Genomic DNA, 24750 nt, shown 5'->3' on the forward strand with positions numbered 1-24750 from the left:
AAAAAATGTAAATCGATTTTACACAAATCAAAGTTGCTCCAATTGCCCTAAAAATTGGTATATAGCACTGTGAGGTCTCCCCGGACTTTACGTTATCTCTTGTTAAATTTTTATTTGCCCTTTCTTTCCTCCCATTTTTTCTTGAATGCAATGACAGCAATAGAAAATAATGTTAGAGTGAGAAGCTTCGAGGAGGCAGTTGTGTTGCAGAACAGTTCTTAAGTAGAGATGAGCGAACTTCTGTTTTAAGTTCGGCGTCTAAAGTTCGGCTTCCGGTTAGCGGAGAATCCCGATCTGGAACCGGATATGGATTCCGACTTCCGTTGTGGTCCGTGGTAGCGGAATCAATAATCGGCCATTATTGATTCCGCTACCACGGACCACAACGGAAGTCGGAATCCATATCCGGTTCCAGATCGGGATTCTCCGCTAACCCGCCCCCGAACTTTAGACGCCGAACTTAAAACAGAAGTTCGCTCATCTCTATTCTTAAGTAAATCCATTGAAAATCAATCAGAATAGTTCTTGCAATGAACTGGCAGATGTTCACAAACATACTTTCCATAGATGTGCTGCACAGGTAGTTGATAGACCAAAGTGTCTCTTTAAAGTAGTCTTCCTTACTCTGCACTTCGCTAGCTGACTTGCACACATAAGCATACAATCATGAGGCCTATACTTTAGGGCGACCTATTGTCGCTGGGGTAGGGTCAGCGACTGAACCCATCTCTAGGTACATTGATTGGCTGCTGAGGCACTTGCTCAAAGGCACCCCCACATACCTTAAGGAAACCGGGGACTTCCTCCACGCCCTCGATAATTTCGAGTGGCGGGAGGAATTCCGCCTTGTGTCCTTGGATGTGGAAAGTTTGTATACGAGAATCCCTCATGATCTGGGATTGAAGGCCATCAGTTTGGTCTTGAGTCGTTCTGACAAGGGCCCTGTGTTCGCTAGATTCATACAGGAATCTTTGGATTTGGTGCTTACCAATAATGTGTTTCAATTCGATCGGCAGTGGTACCGCCAGATACTAGGTACAGCAATGGGCACACCGGTGTCGTGCACTTTTGCGAACCTGTATCTGGCGGTATTTGAAGAGATATATGTCTTTTCACTGGGCAACCCTTTCATGAGACATATTCACCTCTATCTGCGCTATGTGGACGATGTGTTTCTGGTCTGGTCGGGCAGCGAGGATTCGTGTAGACAGTTTGTGCATCATTTAAATAGTACGAACCACATGAATATGAGATTTACTCTCAATTTCGGCGGTGATTCCCTTGATTTTTTGGATGTAAGAGTTACCATAGATAATGGCATTCTCCATACTACAGGATACCGCAAGCCGACTGCAACAAACTCGCTGCTCCATCAGACCAGCTTCCATCCTTCTGCGGTGAAGGAAGCTGTCCCGTTTGGACAGTTTATCCGTCTCCGCAGAATTAATAGCACGGATGAGGGCTATTTTAGTCTGGCCCACCAACTTAAGGAGAGGCTTTTGGAGAGGGGTTACCCTCGGAGAGACGTAATTGATGCCTTGTACCGTGCCAGCCATTATGCACGTCAAAATCTCCTTATTGACAGGACAAAAGAAAGCAACAACGACAGATTTGCGTTTGTGTTTAAATTTTGCCCGGCGGCAGGCATAGTGAGACAAGCTGTGTTAAATAATTGGGACCTCCTTAAAGGCGAGTCTGTTTTAGGGGAGTTGGCTTCCAGAAAACCCCTTATTACTTTTAAAAAATGTCACACTTTGAGAGATAAATTGGACCACAGTGTGGTGAGGCAGTCTAGACAAAGTAATTGGTTGCAAAGTAGGAAACCGCAGGGAAATTATAAGTGTGGAATGTGCTCTTTTTGCCCCCACAATTCACAGAGAAAAACGTTATGCCTGGGAGGCGTCACTTATAAGGTCAAAGACTTTATTACCTGCCGTACTTCGTACGTAGTCTATGTCATGATGTGTGTCTGTCAGAGGATTTACATCGGTAAGACCATTAGACCTCTTTTTGAAAGAGTGCGGGAACATTTGAGTTCCATCACAACAGGACGAGGCTCTCTCCGCCTGATTGATCACGTCCGTGCAGTCCATGGTGGTGATCCATCGAGCCTCTCCTTTGCCGGCATAGAGGTCGTGGGACCCATCCCTAGGGGTGGTGACTGTCACCGCCTCTTGCTGCCGCAGGAGGCTCAATGGATCATTAAAACTTGTGCCATGGGTCTGCACGGCCTCAATGATAAAATTGACATGGCAGTATTCCTATGAAGTTGTCTAGCCTTTATCCGTCTTCATAATTGTTTGTAAAATGTAACTGCATTGTAGTCATTTGAGACTGTCTTGTCCATATACCTTGTAGTGCTCTTTGGATTGTGCATATTGTATCCTTTTCCTTGTTTTTAATTACATAGTTGCGCACCTGTGGAGCGTTCTCTGGTTACCTCAGTGATGATCGGGTGCCCGCCCATATAAAGTACGGCTGTGCGTGCCTATGTTGACAGTGGTCCGAGGAAGTGCAAGTCATGCGCGAAACGGCCGTCACCGCCTACTCACACTGAAAGGCCATTCCGCTCCCCAGCCTGTGAACGACCAGCAAAGAAATAAAGTCTTGAAGTTCCCTGACGCAGTGGTGAGTGCCGCGATTTATTTTATCTACGTCTATGTGATTTCAAGTTATTACTTGCCGCATCCTCGCTGAGCACCACGCTAACCTGCTATACTTGCTGGGCCCCGGGTTTGTGATATCGGGCAGTGCCGGGGTGAATGTGAGATGAGAGCAGCAGTGCCGCTGATCTTTCATCTCCTTATCTTGTGCATCACAAGTTAATAAAAACTAGTTCACTTGGACTGCTGCCTGGTTCTCCATTTATTTGCTTTAAAGAGACTTTTGGATTAAGCTCTACAACGCGTGTACCTTCATTCATTTTGGCTTTTGCTCCTGTGCTGTTTATTTCTTGATCAACCCATATTTCCTCTTTTTATCATCCTTTCACAATTTCACTATAGATATAATATAAAACCACAAAGTATTATACACTAGTCGTGAATGTTATAGAGATGAGAGAACTTGAAATTAGTTTCCTGTCTGATTCGTCAAAAATCTTTCCAAAAATTTAAATCGATGCTACACAAATCAAAGTTGCTCCAATTGCCCTTAAAATTGGTATGTAGCACTGTGAGGTCTCCCTGGACTTTACGTTATCTCTTGTTAAAAAAATGTTTTGCCCTTTCTTTCTTCCCATTTATTCTTGAATGCAATGACAGCAATAGAAAATAATGTTAGAGTGAAAAGCATTGAGGAGGCAGTTGAAAATCAATCAGAACAGTTCTTGCAATGGACTGGCAGATGTTCACAAACATACTTTCCATAGATGTGCTGCACAGGTAGTTGATAGACCAAAGTGTCTTTTTAAAGTAGTGAAGCAACCAGCAGAACAGTTCCTGTTCTCTCTTCATACACGTTCACATAGTGTGCAGTCTGACATTCATAAACCATTCCTGTCTTCCAAATAAGAGGACTGTTTTCTGTAGTTTATCTTGTTTATTGGTTAACAGGATTGTGAATTGATGTGATCAATTGTGTGGTAAAACTATAAGAATACAAATAACATTTATAAGTATAAAGCATAGAACAGCATGTATTATAACATCACATAAACACTGGGTACTGTGGCAATGTGAACATTGAGGTGTTGTTTGCACCAGGAGCGTGTCACCAAGGGGCCTGGCCTTGGTGGAGTAAAAGCCCTAGTCCAGGTGTCCACTAAAGTAGTTGGGGGACACCATATAGATAGTGTAGCTGGTTCAGCTATTTCAGGGTGGGCTTTTACTGGGAACGGGCAATGTGTTGGGTGGGTGCCTGTTCCCCATGCTTCAGTCCGGGACTTAGGGCATGCCCACGTCAAGGGATTCCATTTAATCTGGTTTCTGCAATTGGGTGTGTCTCACTTTGGAGTGTTGTGTGAAGCAGAGTACTGGTGAGGCTCTGTGTGAGTGGTCTCAGCCGGGTGGGCTGAGGGGCCTCGGGGCTAGGCGATAGCCTGAACTTTGGGGGACGCTGTGACGCCTGTGAAACAAGGATCACAAGGCCAGAGTCAGGAGGACTACTGGGCCACAATTCCCAAAAAGGTATTGAAGTGTCATAGCCTGGAGGTTGCTGGGCTGTATGGCTGAGGAAAGCCGCATTTGTGTTCCATGTGTGAACAGGGCTCTCTAGGTGAGTCAGGGATACGCTTATGTGTTTAGTTAGAGCCTAGCCGGGCAAGGGTTTGTTATTTTGTGTGGATGTCACAAGTGATAAGTTGAAGCTGCGACTTCATAACCTGTTTTGCTGAAACGTCCGGAAAAAAACACGAGTTTGGACATTCTACCCTTGTCTGGTGAAGTAATTTGTGATGGCGACCCCCTAAAAGTAAACGATCCCTTACAGTACCTATACATAGGAATGCATGTCTAGCTAACATCTAATAACAACTTCCCTAAGTAACATTTATACCTAGCTAAAACAGCACTGCATAACATACTGTCCCTGAAGCAAAGGTAGATGTCACTCACTAGATATACTTGCACAAGGATGGTGGAGTTTAAGAAGGAGAACTGCATGGAACAGCTCTGTTGATGTCCTGTAGTCTGTATATAGACTGGAGACTGGCTTCTCCTTCCCAGAATGTCTTGCACTACCCACGATACCTAGCATCTCCCACAAAGCAATAATCTTTATTAACAAGAAAACAAGGTGCAATACATTTTAAAATGTGTTGCTGTACTTACAGTGCACGTCCACAAAAGCCACCTTGGCATGCAGAGATTCCTTCACATGTGCCCAATCCGCTTCAGTGTGCATTCAGCTAATTACTGAATACATGTGCTATAGAACCAATAGAGTTATCTCTATTAGGCTTTCTCTACAACCTTCTCTCTCTTGCATCTGGCCTGCTTCTGTAGTTGTTCCGGCCTCTTCCTGGCTGGTACTTTGCTCAAGGAGTGGCTGAAATACCAGCTTCACATCTGTTCTGTTCACTGACTGGACACCAAGAATTCCAACTAAAATAGATCAGAACAGTTCTTGCAATGGACTGGCAGATGTTCACAAACATACTTTCGACAGATGTGCTGCACAGGTAGTTGATAGACCAAAGTGTCTCTTTAAAGTAGTCTTCCTTACTCTGCACTTCACTAGCTGACTTGCACACATAAGCATCCAATCATGGGGCGTATACTTTAGGCAATGCGATGCAACCAGCAGAACAGTTCCCCATAGTGGCAGGCACAAACTCTGCAATTTTTTAAATGTGTTGCTGTACTTACAGTACACGTCCACAAAAGCCACCTTGGGATGCAGAGATTCATTCATTTGTGATGAATCCCCTTCGGTGTGCATTCAGCCAATTACTGAACACATGTGCTGTAGAACCAATGAGTCTTTTTCAGACAAGTTATCTCTATTGGACTTTCTCTACAACCCTCTCTAGCTTACATCTGGCCGGCTTCTGTAGTTGTTCTGGCCTCTTTCTGGCTGGTACCTTGGTCAAGGAGTGGCTGAAATACCAGCTTTACATCTTTGCATCTTTTCTGTTCACTGACTTGACACCAATTAACTGCACCCACTTCCCTGACTGACTTGAACTGACTAGAATGTTCTCTCCTCTCCAAATATAGAGGGTGACACCAGCCCCATCAAGTGGTGGCCTTTAATATAGCGAATTATTACGTTGTGCATTCAAAATACAGTAAATGCATGTTTTACACAAAAGCACATTCTTTTGTACTTTGCAGTGTACCATGAATCCAGTGCAGGATGCTGCAAATGCAATGTTTGCAGTACGGAAAAATGTCCTTCTTTGAACTGTGCGTTCAACAACACAGGTATAACAATGCAATTTGTGCGGGGAAATGTCTTAGAACTACATGGTCTGATGCAGTAATGTGTTCACTTTCAGTAACACGGGTATGACAATGCAATGTTTGCTGTAAAATGTCTTTGATTTATGTGTTTATTAATACGGGTGTAAAAATGGCATTATTGCAGTATTGCTTTTGCTGTAACTACTCGTTGTCTTGAAGCAATATGCAAGGAGTTTAATAACATAGCATGGCTATAAAAAATGTCATTGCAGTATTGTTTTTTGCTATAACTACCTGTTAACTTATGAGAGCAATATGAAACACATTTAATAGCATACCACGGGTATAAAAATGTCACTATTGCAGCATTGCTTTTGCTGAAACTACCTTTTAACTTGCAGCAATATGAAATTCATTGGATAACACATCAGGGGTATAAATATGGCATTATTGCTTTTGCTGTAACTATCCGTTATGCTGCAATATAATGCAATGTGTTTAATAACACTGGTATCATGCACTGAAATGGATTTTAGAAGAAAATAAAAATGTGCAATTGCTCAGAATTTGCAGCAGAATGCTATTGGGGTGCCTGCTGGCAATAAAGCTTATAAACTGAGTTTTTTTTTTTAAGTTTTATGTTCATATACAGGAAAATAGGTTTATTTTTCTTGCAGGGAGTTTTGTAATGCAGAAGTAGCTGCCAGGATACAACTGGGCGACAGTCCTCACTCTCTCAAAGCTTTCCCGGATCAAATTCCCTAAAATCTACCCAATGACATCTTTCTGTTCTCTCCCTTTAGTGTTCGTATCACACTAAATTAGTGACTTGTGCCTGCAGTGGCTTTTTGTCAGACACTGCCACATGACACCCTTCCAGGTCGGAAGCTAAACATAGAATTCTGTTCTCTGACATTCTCAGCAAAATACCTAACCCAATTCTGCCCCTGATTGCCCCCCCCCCCCATTCTTCTCTTTCCCTCATGATTTTCTCCACCAATATTCACAGTAAATTGGCTTTGGGAGCAGTTTTTACATGATTCGTCAAAAACTAATTAAACCACTTCGGATTCGCTTTGCGGACAAATTATTGCAAACTTCTTAAATCTGATTTGTTTAGAATCAAATCACTTGTCTGTAGTATGTTGGTATAATTTGCAAATTAAATTACTGCATCATATGTGTGTCCTTGTAGTGAGTAATATTTGGATGCTGAATATTATTTGACTTCTACATTGTATTTTAATGTGGGCTATATACAATACATATGACAAGGCATTACATGGCAGTATTTTTTTTTGTGCCATTATTTGGGCACTGACTCGCTATATTGGGTGGTCATTATTTGGCATTATACTCAGGTATAAATGAATGAGCGATTCCTGTTTTGCATGTTGCTTAGGGCTCCAAAGATAAATATACCAACTGTGTAACTAGTTCAGCTGCAAATGGGCCCTGGAGGGAAGGGGGACCCAGTGTCAGTGAGCTTTAATAATTATGGGGCACAATTATTAAGACCAGCGTTTTGGATGCTAGGATATGCTCCCATTGTCTTATAGGTGCGGGTCCCACTGCTGGGACCCACACCTACAGTACAGACCAAGAGTTTGGACACACCTTCTCATTCAAAGAGTTTTCTTTATTTTCATGACTATGACAATTGTAGATTTACACTGAAAGCATCAAAACTATGAATTAACACATGTGGAATTATATACATAACAAAAAAGTGTGAAACAACTGAAAATATGTCATATTCTAGGTTCTTCAAAGTAGCCACCTTTTGCTTTGATTACTGCTTTGCACACTCTTGGCGTTCTCTTGATGAGCTTCAAGAGTTAGTCACCTGAAATGGTCTTCCAACAGTCTTGAAGGAGTTCCCAGAGATACTTAGCATTTGTTGGCCCTTTTGCCTTCACTCTGCGGTCCAGCTCACCCCAAACCATCTCGATTGGGTTCAGGTCCGGTGACTGTGGAGGCCAGGTCATCTGGCGCAGCACCCCATCACTCTCCTTCATGGTCAAATAGCCCTTACACAGCCTGGAGGTCTGTTTGGGGTCATCGTCCTGTTGAAAAATAAATGATGGTCCAACTAAACGCAAACCGGATGGAATAGCATGCCGCTGCAAGATGCTGTGGTAGCCATGCTGGTTCAGTATGCATTCAATTTTGAATAAATCCCCAACAGTGTCACCAGCAAAGCACCCGCACACCATCACACCTCCTCCTCCATGCTTCACGGTGGGAACCAGGCATGTAGAGTCCATCCGTTCACCTTTTCTGCGTCGCACAAAGACACGGTGGTTGGAACCAAAGATCTCAAATTTGGACTCATCAGACTAAAGCACAGATTTCCACTGGTCTAATGTCCATTCCTTGTGTTCTTTAGCCCAAACAAGTCTCTTCTGCTTGTTGCCTGTCCTTAGCAGTGGTTTCCTAGCAGATATTCTACCATGAAGGCCTGATTCACACAGTCTCCTCTTAACAGTTGTTCTAGAGATGTGTCTGCTGCTAGAACTCTGTGTGGCATTGACCTGGTCTCTAATCTGAGCTGCTGTTAACCTGCGATTTCTGAGGCTGGTGACTCGGATGAACTTATTCTCCGCAGCAGAGGTGACTCTTGGTCTTCCTTTCATTCCTGTTCTCGATATAGGTGCGGGTCCCAATGGTGGGATTCGCACCTATAATACAATATATTATAAAGCGATATGCCCCCATTGTCTGTCATGAGACAACCCCTTTAATAAAGCCCCATAGCTGGTGGAGAATTTGCCACAATTATGAAGAGGCGCCGGCCTCTCATTACATCAGAGCATCCAGCGCCATTTCTACATATAAGACAGCTTCCTAAAACAGAAATTAGTGACATGCTCTGTCCACTACATACTTTAAAAGGGTTGTCCCACAAAAAAAAAAAAAAAATACATTTTTTCAAACCAGCACCTGGACCTGACAATTTCTGTAACTGCATGTAATTAAAAATGTAGCATAGCCACGGAGTTATTCAATAAAATCATTCTGTATAGCGCTACCTGCTGTTTGTTCTTTCACTTATTTCTCTGTCCACCTCACTGAGGTGGACGCACATGCTCTGTTCCATCCTTCAAATGTCACTAACTCTATCCTGTGTGTGAATCTGTGACAGTTATAGGGAGAGAGCTGCAGCTGAAAGGACATGCCCATAAGCTGTGATAGGGAGAGCAGCAAGAGAAAAACCATGCCCTTCTGAGCTGCAAGCTTGGGTAAGTCTAGCAAAGGAATTGGAGCACTGATTGGGGAGATCTCTGGATCCGTGTGAGGTACAGGGTTGGTTCTTCTAGCTTTGTTAGAAAGAGATTGTGATGTACTGTGTAATTTAATTTTTTTACATTATTTATGGGATAACCCCTTTAAGCTGGCACCAGAGCTATACCCAAACAGTTGATTAGCGGTAGTGTGGGGTGTTAGACTCCCACTGGGTAGATGGTGAAGGCTTATCCTAAGGGTACTTTCACACTAGCGTTTTTCTTTTCCAGGGCTGAGTTCCGTCCTAGGGGCTCAAATCCGGAAAAGAACTGATCATTTTTACCCTAATGCATTCTGAATGGAGAGTCCGTCCCTCAGGATGCATCAGGATGTCTTCTGTTCAGTCTTTTTGACAGATCAGGCTTTTCAGAAAACCGTAGAATGCAGTATTTTTACCTCCGGCCAAAAATCCTGAACACTTTGACTGAACACCGGATCCGGCCTTTTTCCCATTGACTTGCATTAACGCCGGATCCGGCGCCGTGTGTTCAGTCAAACCGGATCCGGCTTTTGCATGTTAAACCCGAAAAATAGGAAAAAAAAGTTAAAGTCCATAAATGGCGGATCCGTTTTTTCCAATGCATTTTTCCATTGTGATCGAAAGCCTGATCAGGATTCAAATGTAATCAGTTTTCACACGTTTTTCCAGATCCGGCGGGCAGTTCCGGTGTCGGAATTGAACGCCGGATTCAAACAAGGCTAGTGTGAAAGTAGCCTAAGAAGAGGCCTTCATTTAGTAAATCTGGATAACCCCTTTAACACCATTAGACAATCGCCCCCCTCCCTCTCTCTCTTAAACGTAGAAAGTAAGAGTTTGGAGCGTGGGAGTAGGATTAACTTTCTACTATTTGGATCTCAGACAGGAGCCTGCCCCATCGTTCACTTAAAGGAGCTGCCTCATAGATGCTGGAGCTCAAACTGGCAAAAAGATTCACCCGTGCAGGACAGACTGACGGAAGGAGGGGGAAGAGAGAGACAGTGGAGGAGGTGCAGTCCCTGCTTTTCCTCTGTCGCTTCGTGCTGTCAGGAGAAGCTGCTGCGTTTAGTGATTCCTCCTCTGTGCCCCCCTGGCCACTGCTGCAGCTGAATACAGGATTCACGGGTGAGTATCTATAGTCTGCTGTATGCTGCCTTAACTACTGAAGTTACCAAATGGGAGAAAAATGCATGTAAATGGAGATACTGAGGGGCAGCACGGTGGCTCACTGGTTAGCGCTGGTGCCTTGCAGCAATGGGGCATGGAATTTGCATGGAGTTTGTATGTTCTTCCAGTTTTTTCATGGGCTTCCTCTGGTTTCCTTCCACACTCCAAAGACATACTGATAGAGAACTTAGATTGTGTGCCTCATTGGGCACAGCTTGATGCTAATGGCTATAAAGCCCAACGCAATATAATAGAGCTCTATAAGCGCATACAAAAATATAAAAAAAATATTAACTGCTAGCTGAAAAAGATGTGTACAGCCAGCATCTAAACAATGGGTATAGCATGGTCATTTTCATAAATCCTATATATTATGTAGATAGTATATGAGATTTGAATGTCTCCCTTGACTGTTATGAGTACGTCTAAATAGGGTTCTCTTATATGGGCCGATGACAGGTCAATAATCAGCTATATATAAGTTGATCAACGCTTGTTTAAAGGGCCTTTCACATGAGCTGATGCAAAGTGAAAGGTGATGAATGATCGTTGTTACGATCATCCGTCACCCATTCAGTTTGAATACTGTTGGCAGCATATCCTTCTTTACACAAGGTAATATGCTGGATTTTTGGTACTGCCTCAAAGATATGATCATCTAAGCCATCAACTCACTACTTTAGTGCGCTTCAAAGGGTTAACTTGCACTGTCATTTATGCTGTTCTGTGCGCGTATAGTGTTGAATTGCATTTTTTATGTGTATTGTAATATATCCTGTTCATTTGCACTGTTATTACACTATAGCTGCACTGCACTGTGGGAAGGGTTAAGGCACAGCCAGCTTATACTGAGAGACTTTATGAGGAAAAAACCTGAAAAAACACTGACATTCTGAGTGTCTGATTTACCTCTGTTGTTTATGTCTGAAGACTTGTTTATGAAAAAGGAGGGCAGGACACCTAGTTCAGTGAGCAACGGGTGCACGTCTCCAAGGGAGTGGTAAGTTCCCCTACAGGGATCAGATGATCAGGAATACTCGAAAAAAATCAGGTGGAGACAGCACATGCTCAAGTGGAGCTTTTATTCCAGATGCAGCATTTAGGCCAGTGAGGCCTTTTTCAAGCTGCTTAAAAGTGGCCGAAACATTGCATCTGGAATAAAAACTCCACTTGACAAAACCAGATTTTTTTTTCCAGTATTCCTGAAGACTTGTTTATGTCTAGAAAAACTCCTTAGTCATTCACATAGACTTTCACTTAAGCTCTGTATAAGTCTATGATAAACAGAAAGTGTAACACTGTTTCTGTTTAGGCTGTGCTTCTCCACTCCACCCCTCCCACTAGAAGGCTCTAGTTAATTTAAAAACTGTATATAATAAGAGCAGTCAGAGCCCTTTGTTGTCTGCAGATAGAAACCAGTGCTTAGTAGGAGAGTGCCAGACTGCAAGAGTGACCGTAAGAAGACACTGAGATGGGGATGCTGAGCCACAGACCCCGGGTTACCAGTCCATTTAACAGAGAGACAGCCGAACAACTTAGCAACAGACCCTGGGTCTCCAGCCTTTGGCCAGGGTACCAGGCTTCTGAGAAAGAGGGACAGCTAGCTCAGGCGATTCCTCAGTGTCAAACCTTCTTCTTCCAGGTTGGAGACTGGAGAATTCAGCTTAGTGCATTGCCTGTATTGTTTCGCACTTGAGTTCCTCCAGTAAAGAAGCACAGTCGTTAACTGCTGACCCTGACTCTTGGACTTATTTCTTATTGGGGTGCACCACACCTTACAATCCCTTCCGGAGAGCAGCACTGCATGGTGACACCTTGATGGTTTCTGAGCACCCAGCATAGCATTGGGGCCTCCCCAAACACTGCCACCGCAGTAACAGATTTGGTCATGCAATTGCTTACCTTATGCACATCTTAACCAATGCTTTTTCTTTTTCAGTTTCAATTCTCCTGACCTGTTTTCTCCATGTAAAGCAACCACTTACATTGGTTTTCATCCTGTGCAGTATGTAGAATATCCTGTTACTGCATCCAGAGGATAGGTCATCAGTTAAAAATAGTCAGAAAACTCCTTTAATTTCTCCCGTTATATAACATTACAAGACTTTACTTTTGTTCTACAGTGAAGTTGAGGGAATCATGCTGTGAGAGTGGTATCTGTGCAATGTGTTCCATTGTGTGCAGTGAGTGTGTGTGTGTATACTATATATCTACTGGAGGGGGTCCTAGACACACTTCATGCACAAATGCCCTCGGTGATCATTATCCACTCCTCCAGTAACATGTATGTGCCTCAACCCAAGCTTTATTCATGTTTTTACAGTGCACCATATGAAGTCAGACCAAGTAACTGCAGAACATTGAGATTGTATAAAAAAGGACTTGGCTCACCACCGACAGTAACTTGTTAAAACCAGTTCCTTTTGATCTATTTAGACCAGAGTTCCACTGAGGACACTTCCAGCAGGGTGACGGTACAGCCACTTCAGCAAGTATCTGCAGAGAAGAAACTATGTCGGACTTCACGGGGAAGGAGGAGTACCAGAATTTATTCAGCCCCAAGGCATATCTGGAGTCCTTTTTTCGGCTGGGTGCAGGATCTATGGGAGATGAGTATTTACAGTTTGTACTCAAAGGCCTAGTGGAGACATTTAATTCGGGTAGGTCAGAATTGTATTTCTTTATATGTAAACATTTTTTTAGAAACCTTGATTTGAGCAATATATCGGCATTGATGTACTCAGACAATGGATGATCGTGTGTGTAATAGCTGTTCGGTAAATGAGCATTCAATCAAGAGCTAACTAAGGCTACTTTCACACTAGCGTTAATATTTTCCGTTATTGAGATCCGTCATAGGGCCTCAAATACTTTAATACCGGAAAAAAACGCTTCCGTTTTGTCCCCATTCTTTGTCAATGGGGACAAAACGTAACTGAACAGAACAAAATGCTCCAAAATGCATTCCGTTCCGTTCCGCATGCTGCGGTTTGCTTTCCGTCCTGGGATGCAGAGCAAGACGGATCCGTCATGACTAACAATTCAAATCAATTGTTTTCTCTGACACAATAGAAAACGGATTTGTCTCCCATTGACTTTCAATGGATTTCATGACAGATCCGTCTTGGCTATGTTAAAGATAATACAACCGGATCCGTTCATAATGGATGCCGACAGTTGTATTATCAGCAGGGCCGGTGCAAGGATTTTTGCCGCCCTAGGCAAGATAAAAATTGCCGCCCCCCCCCTCCTTATCAGATGATCTGCCCATATCATGACATCACATATGTTCCACCCCTTTCTCAGCATTTAAATTAAAAGAACTGCTATGTTTCCCTTAGGGTTAATCAAGCTTCTTGTAGCTGTCTCCCTGACAGCTGCTAGAGGTGCTTCCGCGATTCTCACTGTGAAAATTACAGTGGGAAGACGCGGAACATAGTTTTGAATGCGTGCGGATGCGCAGTCGCAGCTGAGAGGAGGATCAGGGAGAAGAGTTCCCAGTGCCGGCGCTGGAGAAAGGTAAGTGGCTAAAGGGGTTTTAACCCCTTCAGCCCAGTGGGAGGGGGACACGAGGGTGCTCCACTCCTAACAACTATATAGTGCCAGGAAAATAAGTTTGTTTTCCTGGCACTATAGTGTTCCTTTAACACCAGTACTGCACAGTGTATTTTCTCTGCAGGAACAGGCTATAGACACCAGTACCACTACATTAACTGTACTGGTTCTGGGACTATAGTGTCCTTTTAGGCTCCATTCACACGTCCGCAATTTAGTTCTGAATTTTGCGGAATGGAATTGCGGACCCATTAATTCTTATGGGGCAGCACGATGTGCTGTCTGGACATGGAATTGCGGATCCGCACTTCCGTTCCGCAAAAAAATAGAACATGTCCTATTCTTGTCCGCAATTGCGCTTTCTGTGTTTTGCGGATCCGCGGCTCCGTGTATCCGCAAAACACGTTGCGGACGTGTGAATGGAGCCTTAATGTGAGGTAAATTTACAATGTAGTATTAATAACTAAACAATTAAATAATAACCATATTGCATTGTCTACTTACCTACAGGACAATAAGATGATCTGGTCTCTGGCTGCAGTCTGGCTCTTGGTCTGGATCTGGGGACTCCCTTGTCACTCTCCCCCCCCCCCCTCCCTTGTCACTCTCTTCTCCCCCCTTCCTTGTCACTCTCTTCTCCCCCCCTCCCTTGTCACTCTCTTCTCCCCCCTTCCTTGTCACTCTCTTCCCCCCCTCCCTTGTCACTCTCTTCTCCCCCCTCCCCTCCCTTGTCACTCTCTTCTCCCACCTCCCCTACCTTGTCACTCTCTTCTCCCCCCTCCCCTACCTTGTCACTCTCTTCTCCCTCCCCTCCCTTGTCACTCTCTTCTCCCCCCTCCCCTCCCTTGTCACTCTCTTCTCCCCCCCCTCCCTTGTCACTCTCTTCTCCCCCCTCCCTTGTCACTCTCTTCTCCCCCCTCCCTTGTCACTCTCTTCTCCCCCCCTCCCTTGTCACTCTCTTCTCCCCCCTCCCTCCCTTGTCACTCTCTTCTCCCCCCTCCCTCCCTTGTCACTCTCTTCTCCCCCCTCCGTCCCTTGTCACTCTCTTCTCCCCCCTCCGTCCCTTGTCACTCTCTTCTCCCCCCTCCGTCCCTTGTCACTCTCTTCTCCCCCCTCCGTCCCTTGTCACTCTCTTCTCCCCCCTCCGTCCCTTGTCACTCTCTTCTCCCCCCTCCATCCCTTGTCACTCTCTTCTCCCCCCTCTGTCCCTTGTCACTCTCATTTCCTCCCCCCTCCCTTGTCACTCTCATTTACTCCCCCCTCCCTTGTCACTCTCATTTACTCCCCCCTTCCCTTGTCACTCTCATTACTCCCCCCAATCCCTTGTCACTCTAATTTACCCCCCTCCCTTGTCACTCTCATTCCCCCCCACTCCCTTGTCACTCTCATTCCCCCCCACTCCCTTGTCACTCTCATTCCCCCCCACTCCCTTGTCACTCTCATTCCCCCCCACTCCCTTGTCACTCTCATTCCCCCCCACTCCCTTGTCACTCTCATTTCCCCCAACTCCCTTGTCACTCTCATTTACCCCCCCACTCCCTTGTCACTCTCATTCCCCCCCCCCCCACTCGCTTGTCACTCTCATTCCCCCACACTTGTCACTCCCTTGTCACTCTCCTTTACTTCCCCCTTGTCACTCTCATTTTCTCCCCTCCTCCCTTGTCACTCTCATTTACTCCCCCCTCCCTTGTCACTCTCATTTACTCCCCCCCCCTCCCTTGTCACTCTCATTCCCCCCCACCTCTAGTATAGCGTGGCCGAGCTCTGTTTGGTCCGCGGTACAGGAGCATTTGTCTCCTGTACCCGGCCGGACTGAAAGGAACTGCACACTAAGTGAGCACTTCCTGTCAGTCCGGCCAGGTACAGGAAACAAATGCTCCTGTGCCGCGGACCAAACAGAGCTCGGCCACGCTACATTAGAGGCGCTTCCCTCCTGTCGGTCCCTCTCTTCAGGCTGCAACCGCCCGGTGCGGGGGATGGCCCGCCGCCGTACTTTAAAAAAAAACTTTTTTTTAAACCGAACGGGGCCGGCGCCCCCTGTTAAATTGCACCCTAGGCGGCTGCCTAGGTCGCCTTACAGGTGGCACCGGCCCTGATTATCAGTAACGGAAGCGTTTTTGCTGAACCCTGCCTGATGCAGCAAAAACGCTAGTGTGAAAGTAGCCTTAAGGATATGGGTGCCCAGACATGTTCAGGTCTTCTTAATGTTTTATGATGCAGCTTGGCTTTTGCTGCACTATGCGACATGCTATCTAACTGCATGAAAACGCTGGATTTTGGTGTATTTTTTTTTTTTTAATTGCTGTTTTGGGAACGTTTTTATTTTTTATTTTTTAAATCGTTGATCTGACAGGTTAGATCATGTGCTATTTCTATAGAGCAAGTTGTTATGGTCGTGACAATATCAAATATGACAACTTTTTGGGGGGTTTTGTTTCAGTTTTACATAATAAAGCATTTTTGAAAAAAATTAATGTTTTAGTGTCTCCACATTCTGAAAGCCATATTATTATATTTTTTTTTAGGAGACTGTCTTATGTAGGGGCTCATTTTTTGCGAGATGTCGGTTTGATTGGCACTATCTTGGGGTGCATATGACATTTTGGTCACCTTGCTATTACACTTTTTGTGATGTAAGGTGACAAAAATGGCTTTTGACACCGTATTTACATATTTTTTTTTGCTGTGTTCTCCTGAGGGGTTAGCTCATGTGTTATTGTTATAGAGCAGGTTTTTATGGACGTGGCGATATCTAATATGTAATCATTTTTTTTATTTAAGTTTTACACAATATCATTTTTTGGAACAAAAAAAAATCATGTTTTAATGTCTCCATAGTCTGAGAGCCATATATATATATATATTTTTTTTTGGGGCGATTTTCCTATGTAGGGGCTAATTTTTTGCAGGATGATATGGTGGTTTGATTGGTACTATTTTGGGAGGCATATAACTTTTTGATCTCTTGCTATTGCACTTTTTGTGATGTGAGGTGACAAAAATTGCTTTTTTGACACTGTTTTTATATTTTTATTTTTACGGTATTTACCTGAGGGGTTAGGTCATGTGATATTTTTAAAGAGCAGGTTCTTACAGACGCGGCGATACCTAATATGTATATTTTTATTTTACTTATTTTACATAGTCTGAGAGCCATATTTTTTAAACTTTTTGGGCAATTGTCTCATGTAGGGGCTAATTTTTTGCGGGATGAGGTGCTGATTTGATTGGTACCATTTTGGCGTACACACAACTTTTTGGGTCATTTTTATTACCTTTTTGGGGAATTAAGGTGGGCAAAATTTCAATTTCATCAAAGTTTTTATTTTTTTATGGCGTTCACCGTGCGGGGAAAGTAACATGACCGTTTCATAGATCAGGTTATTACAGACGCGGTGATATCAAACATGTGTAGTGCATTTTATTTTTTACATTTTTAAGCAGTGATAAACGTGTTTATTTATTTTAACTTTTTTTTTTTTACCCAGACCTACTTGGTTCTTGAAGATCCAGTGGGTCTGATGTCTGTATAATACAATACAGTACACTATATACTGTACTGTACTGTATTTTCACTTTACACTTAGTCTGATCAGACTAAGTAAAAAATGTGGGGTGGCAGAAGCCCTTTAAGGTAGGAATGATGTGTTCCAGTCCCCCATATGCCAGCTTCAAGCCCTGGAGCTTTCTATGTCACCAAGAGCTCCAGGAGATGAAAGAGAGGACATTTTTAAGGATGATCTAGGTGGCCACAGTGAGAGTCTGCAAGATAATGCAGCTTGATGTGTTCCAGACCCTGTTGCTGCTAAGGGGATAACATGTTAAGACACCCTATGCACTCCAGATTAGTGGACACTAGAGCCATGGTTGCCAGATTGCAATTGCTACCAAGAGATGCCAGACACAGAGATTTTAGCCAAAAAGGAGTAATTAGAGGGTTGCTCATCTCACGTTTGAACATCTAGGAGAAATTTGCTTTGTACAGAAAATTTCTGGATGTACTATAACTCCTATTTAGTGCACAGTAAAGAGAGACTTTTGTTAAGTTTAAATTAGTGTTGCCACTGACTCTCCTAACACACGCTGGCCATTGCATCCATTTCAAGCCCTGCCTTTCACCCACATGGACAGGGTAGGAGTCCAAGCTACAGGGAGTGCCCAAGGGAATATAAGGTGCCCCTACTTGACTGCACTGACCCCAGGGAGCGATAGCCTGAGGGAGTACACTGTGACGTATTACCATCAGGATCAATTCCCTGAATCTGGGCCACCACCACTCACATCTTCTGCTCCAGCTCCCTCAGGGGCTCATTGCACATTCATCTCTGATCGTTGGCAGCAGGTCAACTGCATTTGGATGCAGCTGTCATATGATTGTTCATCCTCATACAGTTTCATTGGGGCAATGTGCTGTCGACACCATATTTAGTGTCACTTAAACAATCAGATCAGCTGAAAAGCAAAAATTTGGCCATTTGTTGGCTGATCGCTGGGACACTTTTGCAGGCCACTTTAGCTTTCATTTGAAAATTTTTCTCCATGATTTGCCTAATCCTTGTCCCATGGATAAAAGTATTTAGAGATGGTAATTGTTGTAAAAGTTTTCCTTGTAAGACCACTGGCTGGACTAGAGAAGAAATCAGTAGGTCTTATAAGTCAAGGAAAGGCACTGCTTAAAGGGTTGTAATAACAAATTTCTTATGCAGAGGGCATGCCTGGCTACCTGTGGCTTCTCGGATGCATATAGAAAGGGGTTAGCTCTGAAGGGCTCAATTAGCTGGTCTCTGTTCGCACATTTGGATCAAGGAGATCAGGATGAGGAGAAGCCACACAGCCATGCGTCAGATGGAGTGGTGTAAAGCATGCCGCCACTGAACTCTGGAGCAATGGAAACGTGTTCTGTAGAGTGATGAATCTGGTGTTGGCGAATGTCAGAAAAACTTTATTTGCCTGATTGTGAAACTGTAGAGTTTGGTGGGGGATGGATAATGCTAATAGGATAGTTTTTCAAGGGGTTGGACTCAGCCCTTTAATTCACGGTAAGAGAAATCTTAATGCTTCAGCAAGCCAAAACATTTAGAACAATTGTTTGCTTCCAACTTTGTGAGAACCCTTTTCTGTTCCAGCATGACTGTACCCCAGTGCACAAAGCAAGGTCCATAATGGCATGGTTGGATGAGTTTAATTTGGAAGAACTCGACTGGCCCTCCCAGAGCCCTGACTTTAACCACATCCAACACCCCTGGGGTGAACTAGAATGGAGATTGTGAGCCAAGCCCTCCTGTCCAACATTAGTGTCAGACCTCACAAATAGAGATTCGCCCGGCGGTTGTTTTGCGGCGAACTTTGCGTGTTCGCGATTCGCCAAACATGCGAACATATGGAGAAATTTGTGTCCGCCATATTCTTTTACATTGTGAAGAACTTTGACCCATGACACGTCCATCAGGTGGTACAGGACAGCCAATTGAGACATTTCAGCACATGGACATACCCCCTACCTTATAAATAAACCTGATCTGGCCACCATTTTACATTCAGTGTTTTGCCAGTGTAGGAGGAGGTTGCTGTGTGGAGCAGGGACACCAAATGCTAGCTAATAGGGCTACAAAAGTCATTTTAAGGACTGGTATAGGTGTGCTATCGATAGGTGTGATACACAGAGGGGTGCGATATACTTATAATATACTTTTATAATGAGTGAAAAACACATAGATCTATATAGGTGATCACATGGAAGTCAGGGGCCTAGGGACTAGGCACTTACTAGGGCCATTTTTATATAGCGCAAGGTTCCGGACGGGGTCGTTCTTTTCAGGGCGGCTGGTCTGTGGTTAGGCTATCAGGGCCAGAATAGCACCCCCCTGTAGGGCAATATCAGGGACAGTTCTTTGCCCATCCTGTCCTTCAATACCACATCATCATCTAGCCCAGGAATAGATGTTTTTTGCTTGCCCTCTGGGATTCATGGATGTGCACTAGAACCCCCCGGATTGTGGTAGGACATATGGTTTCTGATTTGGTGCCGCCGAGCACCTGATTTAGTGCCGCCGAGCACTTGTTATTGCCTACAGCATCTATACTTTTTGCTTAACTTTAATAATTTAATTTATTTTCATTTTGAGGGAAATCTTTTCCATTCACACGTTTCGCAAAATGGATCCGCATCCGTTCCGCAATTTTGCAGAACGGGTGCAGACCCATTAATTTTCAATGGGTCGGAATGTGCTGTCCGCATTTGCGGATCCACATCCGCATTTGCGGATCCGCACTTCCGCATCTGTGCTTCCGTTTCCGCCAAAAAATAGAACATGTCCTATTCTTGTCCGCAATTGCAGACAAGATTAGGCATTTTCTATTATTGTGCCGGCGATGTGCGGTCCACAAATTGTGGAATGCACATTGCCGGTGTCCGTGTTTTGCAGATCCGCAAAACACTTACGGACGTGTGAATGGACCCTCATAGTAAAATTATTAAAGGTTATGTTTTATCTTCATGTATATTCTAATGGATTGCCTTCCTTGTACAATGTTATAATATACTTTCTATGTTAGAAAGTATATTATAGTGCATTTGTATTGTGCGGCAGTTGTGTGCGGTTCTGCTGCGATACTGCAGTTATATACAGGGACAAGCGTTATTGGAACAAATAATTTCTACTGGTGTGATATACCAGTCGTCCCCCCAAAAAACTGATTGTGCATTTGGGTACTGTATAGTGCATTTGTGCATGCTTGTACGTGAAAATTATATTGCCGATATTTCGCATTAAAAAAATATTTATGGAGATCGCAAATTCGAATAATACATCTGGTATGTCACTGTCCATGTTGTGGGACTATTTGTGCACTTCTAGTAATTATTTCTTGGCTGCAAATATGAGCTGAAGGTTTTTCAGGTTCGCCTGCCATTAAAATGAATAGGACCCGCTGCGAACTTGCGGTTCGCGAGCATTTAATTGCGTTCGCGAACCGTCCCGGCAGATGTTCACCCATTACTACTCAGAAATGCTCTTCTGGATAGATGGGCAGAAATTCCTACAGATACTCCAAAATCTTGTAGAAAGCCTTCCCAGAGGAGTGGGCAATGTTTTAGCTGCAAAGGGGTGACCAACTGAATATAAATGTGTATGGATGTAAAATGGGATGTCATAAAAGCTTCTTTAGGTGTAATGTGTAGGTGTCCCAATACTTTTGTCCATATAGGGTATCATAGAGAAAGCCCACACAGCTGCTATGAGGAACAAGTTTGTATGCCGCTCAACAAAGAACATTTCCTTTAATTGCTTTTACTCAACTAATAGGAAATGAATGCGATTATTTTACTTAAAGTAAACCTCAAACTGGCTGCAATTATCATTTTGAATGACATTATTTAGCTATAGATCAGCAAGTGTTGGTGTAATGATCGTTTTTTTTCTATAAGGGAAAGTGAAAGGCGATACAATGATTGACATTGGAACGGGACCCACCATATACCAGCTTCTATCAGCCTGTGAATGCTTCAAGAACATCATTGTCTCTGATTTTACTGACAAAAACAGGGAGGAATTTAATGTGTGGCTTAAAAATCAGCCTGGAGCATTTGACTGGAGCCCTGTGGTGAAACATGTGTGCTGGTTAGAAGGCAACAGGTATGTGCAACACATGCTAAAACTTATCTTTTGCAAATTATATTGGCTGAATAGGATCAGAAATAATCACAATAATATAAAAATTTCAAAATGTTAAAAACTACAGTTTGAAAATCCTTAACCCCCTCAATGTCAAGTCATGCAAGATAAAGTGTGGTGTGCTTCTTCGTTGTAGAAGTCTAGTGAAGCAGTTATAGTCTGACATGTAGAAGCACATGCCTATGCAATGTTTTCAGAGGACCGTCCGCTTTCTAAGGCAGGAAGAGACTGAGGAAATTGTGGACTGGTTGGAACCTATTCTTAGGATTTGTGGGATTCCAAACTGATGGACCCCCACTGATCTGACTTCGACCCAAAAAAAAAAGCAGATATCTCATTGTCAAACGATAACCGACTTCAAATTCAAGGAAAACTTTGGAACAAATTTACAAGTTATACCTAATAGTTAGTGTAAATTTAGTCCAAAAATGTCTCAGATTTATCACAACGGCTGATGCTAAATAATAAATTTGGTCCACTTTTAGACCCTTTTCTCTGAGATTACACCATAATTTGGCATAATTTGTGCCTGCATTTTGTGCCAAAATTTGGTGCCTGGTTTTGCATAATAAGCTACCGTATTTTTCGCCCCATAACACACCCTTCCCCCCCCCCCCCAAAATGCCCCTGCATCTTATAGGGCATATGCTGAAATTTTTTACATCGCAGGCTGCGATGTATGAGCAAGCGGGAGGGGACTGGGAGGAGGAGCTTGGGGCCGGCAATTGGGGCGGTGCAGTCACTGTACTCCGGCCCCGCCACACCAGTGCTGCACTATACAAATATAAAATGTCTCATTCAATTAAAAGTGATTAAACATGCCCCCCCACTTTTAATATTACCATATACCCTAACAGCTTCTGTAGAATGCAGGCAGGCAGGCCGGGCAGGAGGCAGCGTTACTCCCTGATGTCACGTGCCTGTGCCGCCTACTTTATGAATGAAGCAGGCAGCGCAGGCACGTGACGTCAGTGAGTGACGCGCCGGCCGCCCGGCCTACCTGCGTTGTACAGAAGCTGTTAGGATGTACGGTAATATTAGGAGTGAGGGGGCATGTTTAATCACTTTTAATTTAATGAGACATTTTATATTTGTATACTGCAGCACTGCAGCACTGCAGCACTGGAGCGGTGGGGGGGGATCTGTGGATGACAGTTTTATGGGGGACATCTGTGTATGGCACTGCTAAGGGCTGGGGGGGTCTGTGGATGGCACTGTTATGGGGTGGGGCGGTCTGTGGATGGCACATATATAACAGTGCCACCCATAGATCCCCCATAACAGTGCCACCCACAGATCCCCCATAACAGGGCCATCCACAGATCCCCCATGTAAAAGTGTCAGCCACAGATGCCCCCTGTAACCGTGTCAGCCACAGATCCCCCCTGTAACAGTGTCAGCCACAGATCCCTCCTGTAACGGTGTCAGCCACAGATCCCCCTGTAACAGTGTCAGCCACAGATCCCCCTGTAACAGTGTCAGACACAGATCCCCCCTGTAACAGTGTCAGACACAGATCCCCCCTGTAACATTGTCAGCCACAGATCCCCCTGTAACAGTGTCAGCCACAGATCCCCCCTGTAACAGTGTCAGCCACAGATCCCTCCTGTAACGGTGTCAGCCACAGACTTTGACTGGGCCATTCTAACACATAAATATGCTTCGATCTAAACTATTTCATTGTAGCCCTGACTGTATGTTTAGGGTGGGTTCACATCAGCGTTATGGATTCTGTTTTCCATTATAACATAGTTATAACTGAAAATAATGGAATTCATAAGACGGAAGTCCAAACGGAAGCCTTTAAGAGACATTCCGTTTTAATCCATCATGATAAAAGTCTATGGGAATCATAGCAGATCCGTCTGGTTCCCGTTATGCAAGACGGAAAACAAAGTCTTGTCGACAGAACTTTTTTTTCCGGTCTGCATAACGGGAACCAGACGGATCCGTTATGCTGCCCATAGACTTCTATTATGAAAGATGAAAACGGAATGCCTCTTAACTTAGCAATGACAAGAAAGCCCAATGTTTCCTCTTATCCCGGTGTCCTGTCCTGTCGCCTGGTATGGTCTATGCTTTCAGATTCTAGGAATACGCATAGATAAAATGTTTTTAAAGTAATGATTCTTCTTCATTACAGGATACCTTGGCAAGAAAAGGAAGAACGGCTAAGAAAAGCCATAAAACAAGTCCTGATGTGTGATGTATTTAATACAAATCCCATAGATCCAGTTACTATTCCCCAAGTAGATTGTCTCCTGAGTTGCCTGTGTCTGGAGGGAGCGTGTAAAGATTTTGAATCCTATAACACTGCTCTAAAAAACATGACTACATTATTAAAACTGGGTGGTTACTTAGTGATGACGGGTGATCTGGGAAATAATTACTACATGGTAGGCGACGTGAAGTTCTCTGGCCTAAACCTTAATGAAGCCTTTCTTAGGGAAGCTATAACTGGAGCTGGATATGTAATCGAAAGCTTTCAGCAATCTGAGAAGACAGAAGATTCTGTAGAAGACAAAGCTGATTTCACAGCTTATTATGTCATTGTTGCTAGGAAAGAAAGAAATGTCTAAGTAGTGTGTAGCTTAAAGTGTGTATAAAAAATCTGATTAATAGTGCAGATTGAGATGGGAAATTGCATGGCCTGACTGATTACTAGGGGAACTACATCTATTGCACCATAATTCTTTCAAATGACTCAAGTTGCCATTTTAAGATGTTATAAAGGTTTAGAAGGAAAACCTGTCCAAAAAGTTGTGTTTTTTGAGGGCACATAGACCTATAACGAAATTTTTTTAACAAATGTTACTGCACATGAGTGTAGTCCTATGTTAACAAAAGTAAAAATAATAAAGAATCTTTAAAAAGCAGCTGATTGTAGCATTTAACCAAAAGATCAAAAGTATGCATGCTTTGATGTTTGTGGGGCGTGTTTTTCCCTCACCATCAAAAATGTAGGGCGTGGTTTTATTTTTTTGTTTTCCCCCTATACAGTAAGTATAGTTGAGGTATGGCATTGGTGATGTCAGTGCTACAGTCTTTAGCCACTAGGAGATCCCCTTCATCTTGGCCAATGACTACAATAAATTTTGTGTACACTAAATTGCATAATTGGTGGGTAGGTACATGGCAGTGGGTCTACTGTATAAGAACACATAGGGACACTACACACCTCACATAGGCCAGTGGGTAAATTATAAAAGGAGATGTAATTTTAGAATTTGGTGGATCTGTTAGGCTTATG

General features: G+C 43.7%; 1 protein-coding gene across 3 annotated transcripts; it reads left to right on the forward strand.

Annotated features, from left to right (window-relative positions):
• Positions 1-2477: 2477 nt before the first annotated feature.
• On the forward strand, positions 2478-24376 carry LOC122941121 (nicotinamide N-methyltransferase-like). Of its 3 annotated transcripts, XM_044298144.1 has the most exons (7): positions 2478-2628; positions 5775-5864; positions 8989-9085; positions 9988-10230; positions 12709-12932; positions 21254-21461; positions 23644-24376. In XM_044298144.1, the coding sequence occupies exons 5-7, from the start codon at positions 12785-12787 to the stop codon at positions 24077-24079; spliced, it is 792 nt and encodes a 263-aa protein (XP_044154079.1). In that variant the 5' UTR covers positions 2478-2628; positions 5775-5864; positions 8989-9085; positions 9988-10230; positions 12709-12784; the 3' UTR covers positions 24080-24376. The 3 variants fall into 3 exon arrangements, with proteins under 3 accessions (XP_044154079.1, XP_044154080.1, XP_044154081.1); XM_044298145.1 differs by lacking the exon at positions 8989-9085; XM_044298146.1 differs by lacking the exons at positions 5775-5864; positions 8989-9085; positions 9988-10230 and having other exon boundaries at positions 2496-2628.
• The last annotated feature ends 374 nt before the right edge of the window (positions 24377-24750 follow it).

Source organism: Bufo gargarizans, chromosome 6, assembly GCF_014858855.1.
Source record: "Bufo gargarizans isolate SCDJY-AF-19 chromosome 6, ASM1485885v1, whole genome shotgun sequence".
Lineage (NCBI taxonomy): Eukaryota > Metazoa > Chordata > Amphibia > Anura > Bufonidae > Bufo > Bufo gargarizans.

Coding starts and splice junctions, on each gene's coding strand:
- LOC122941121 (XM_044298144.1), top strand. CDS start 12,785: ATGTCGGACTTCACGGGGAAGGAGGAGTACCAGAATTTATTCAGCCCC. Junction 12,933..21,253: donor AGTGGAGACATTTAATTCGG/GTAGGTCAGAAT, acceptor TTTTTCTATAAG/GGAAAGTGAAAGGCGATACA. Junction 21,462..23,643: donor TGCTGGTTAGAAGGCAACAG/GTATGTGCAACA, acceptor TCTTCATTACAG/GATACCTTGGCAAGAAAAGG.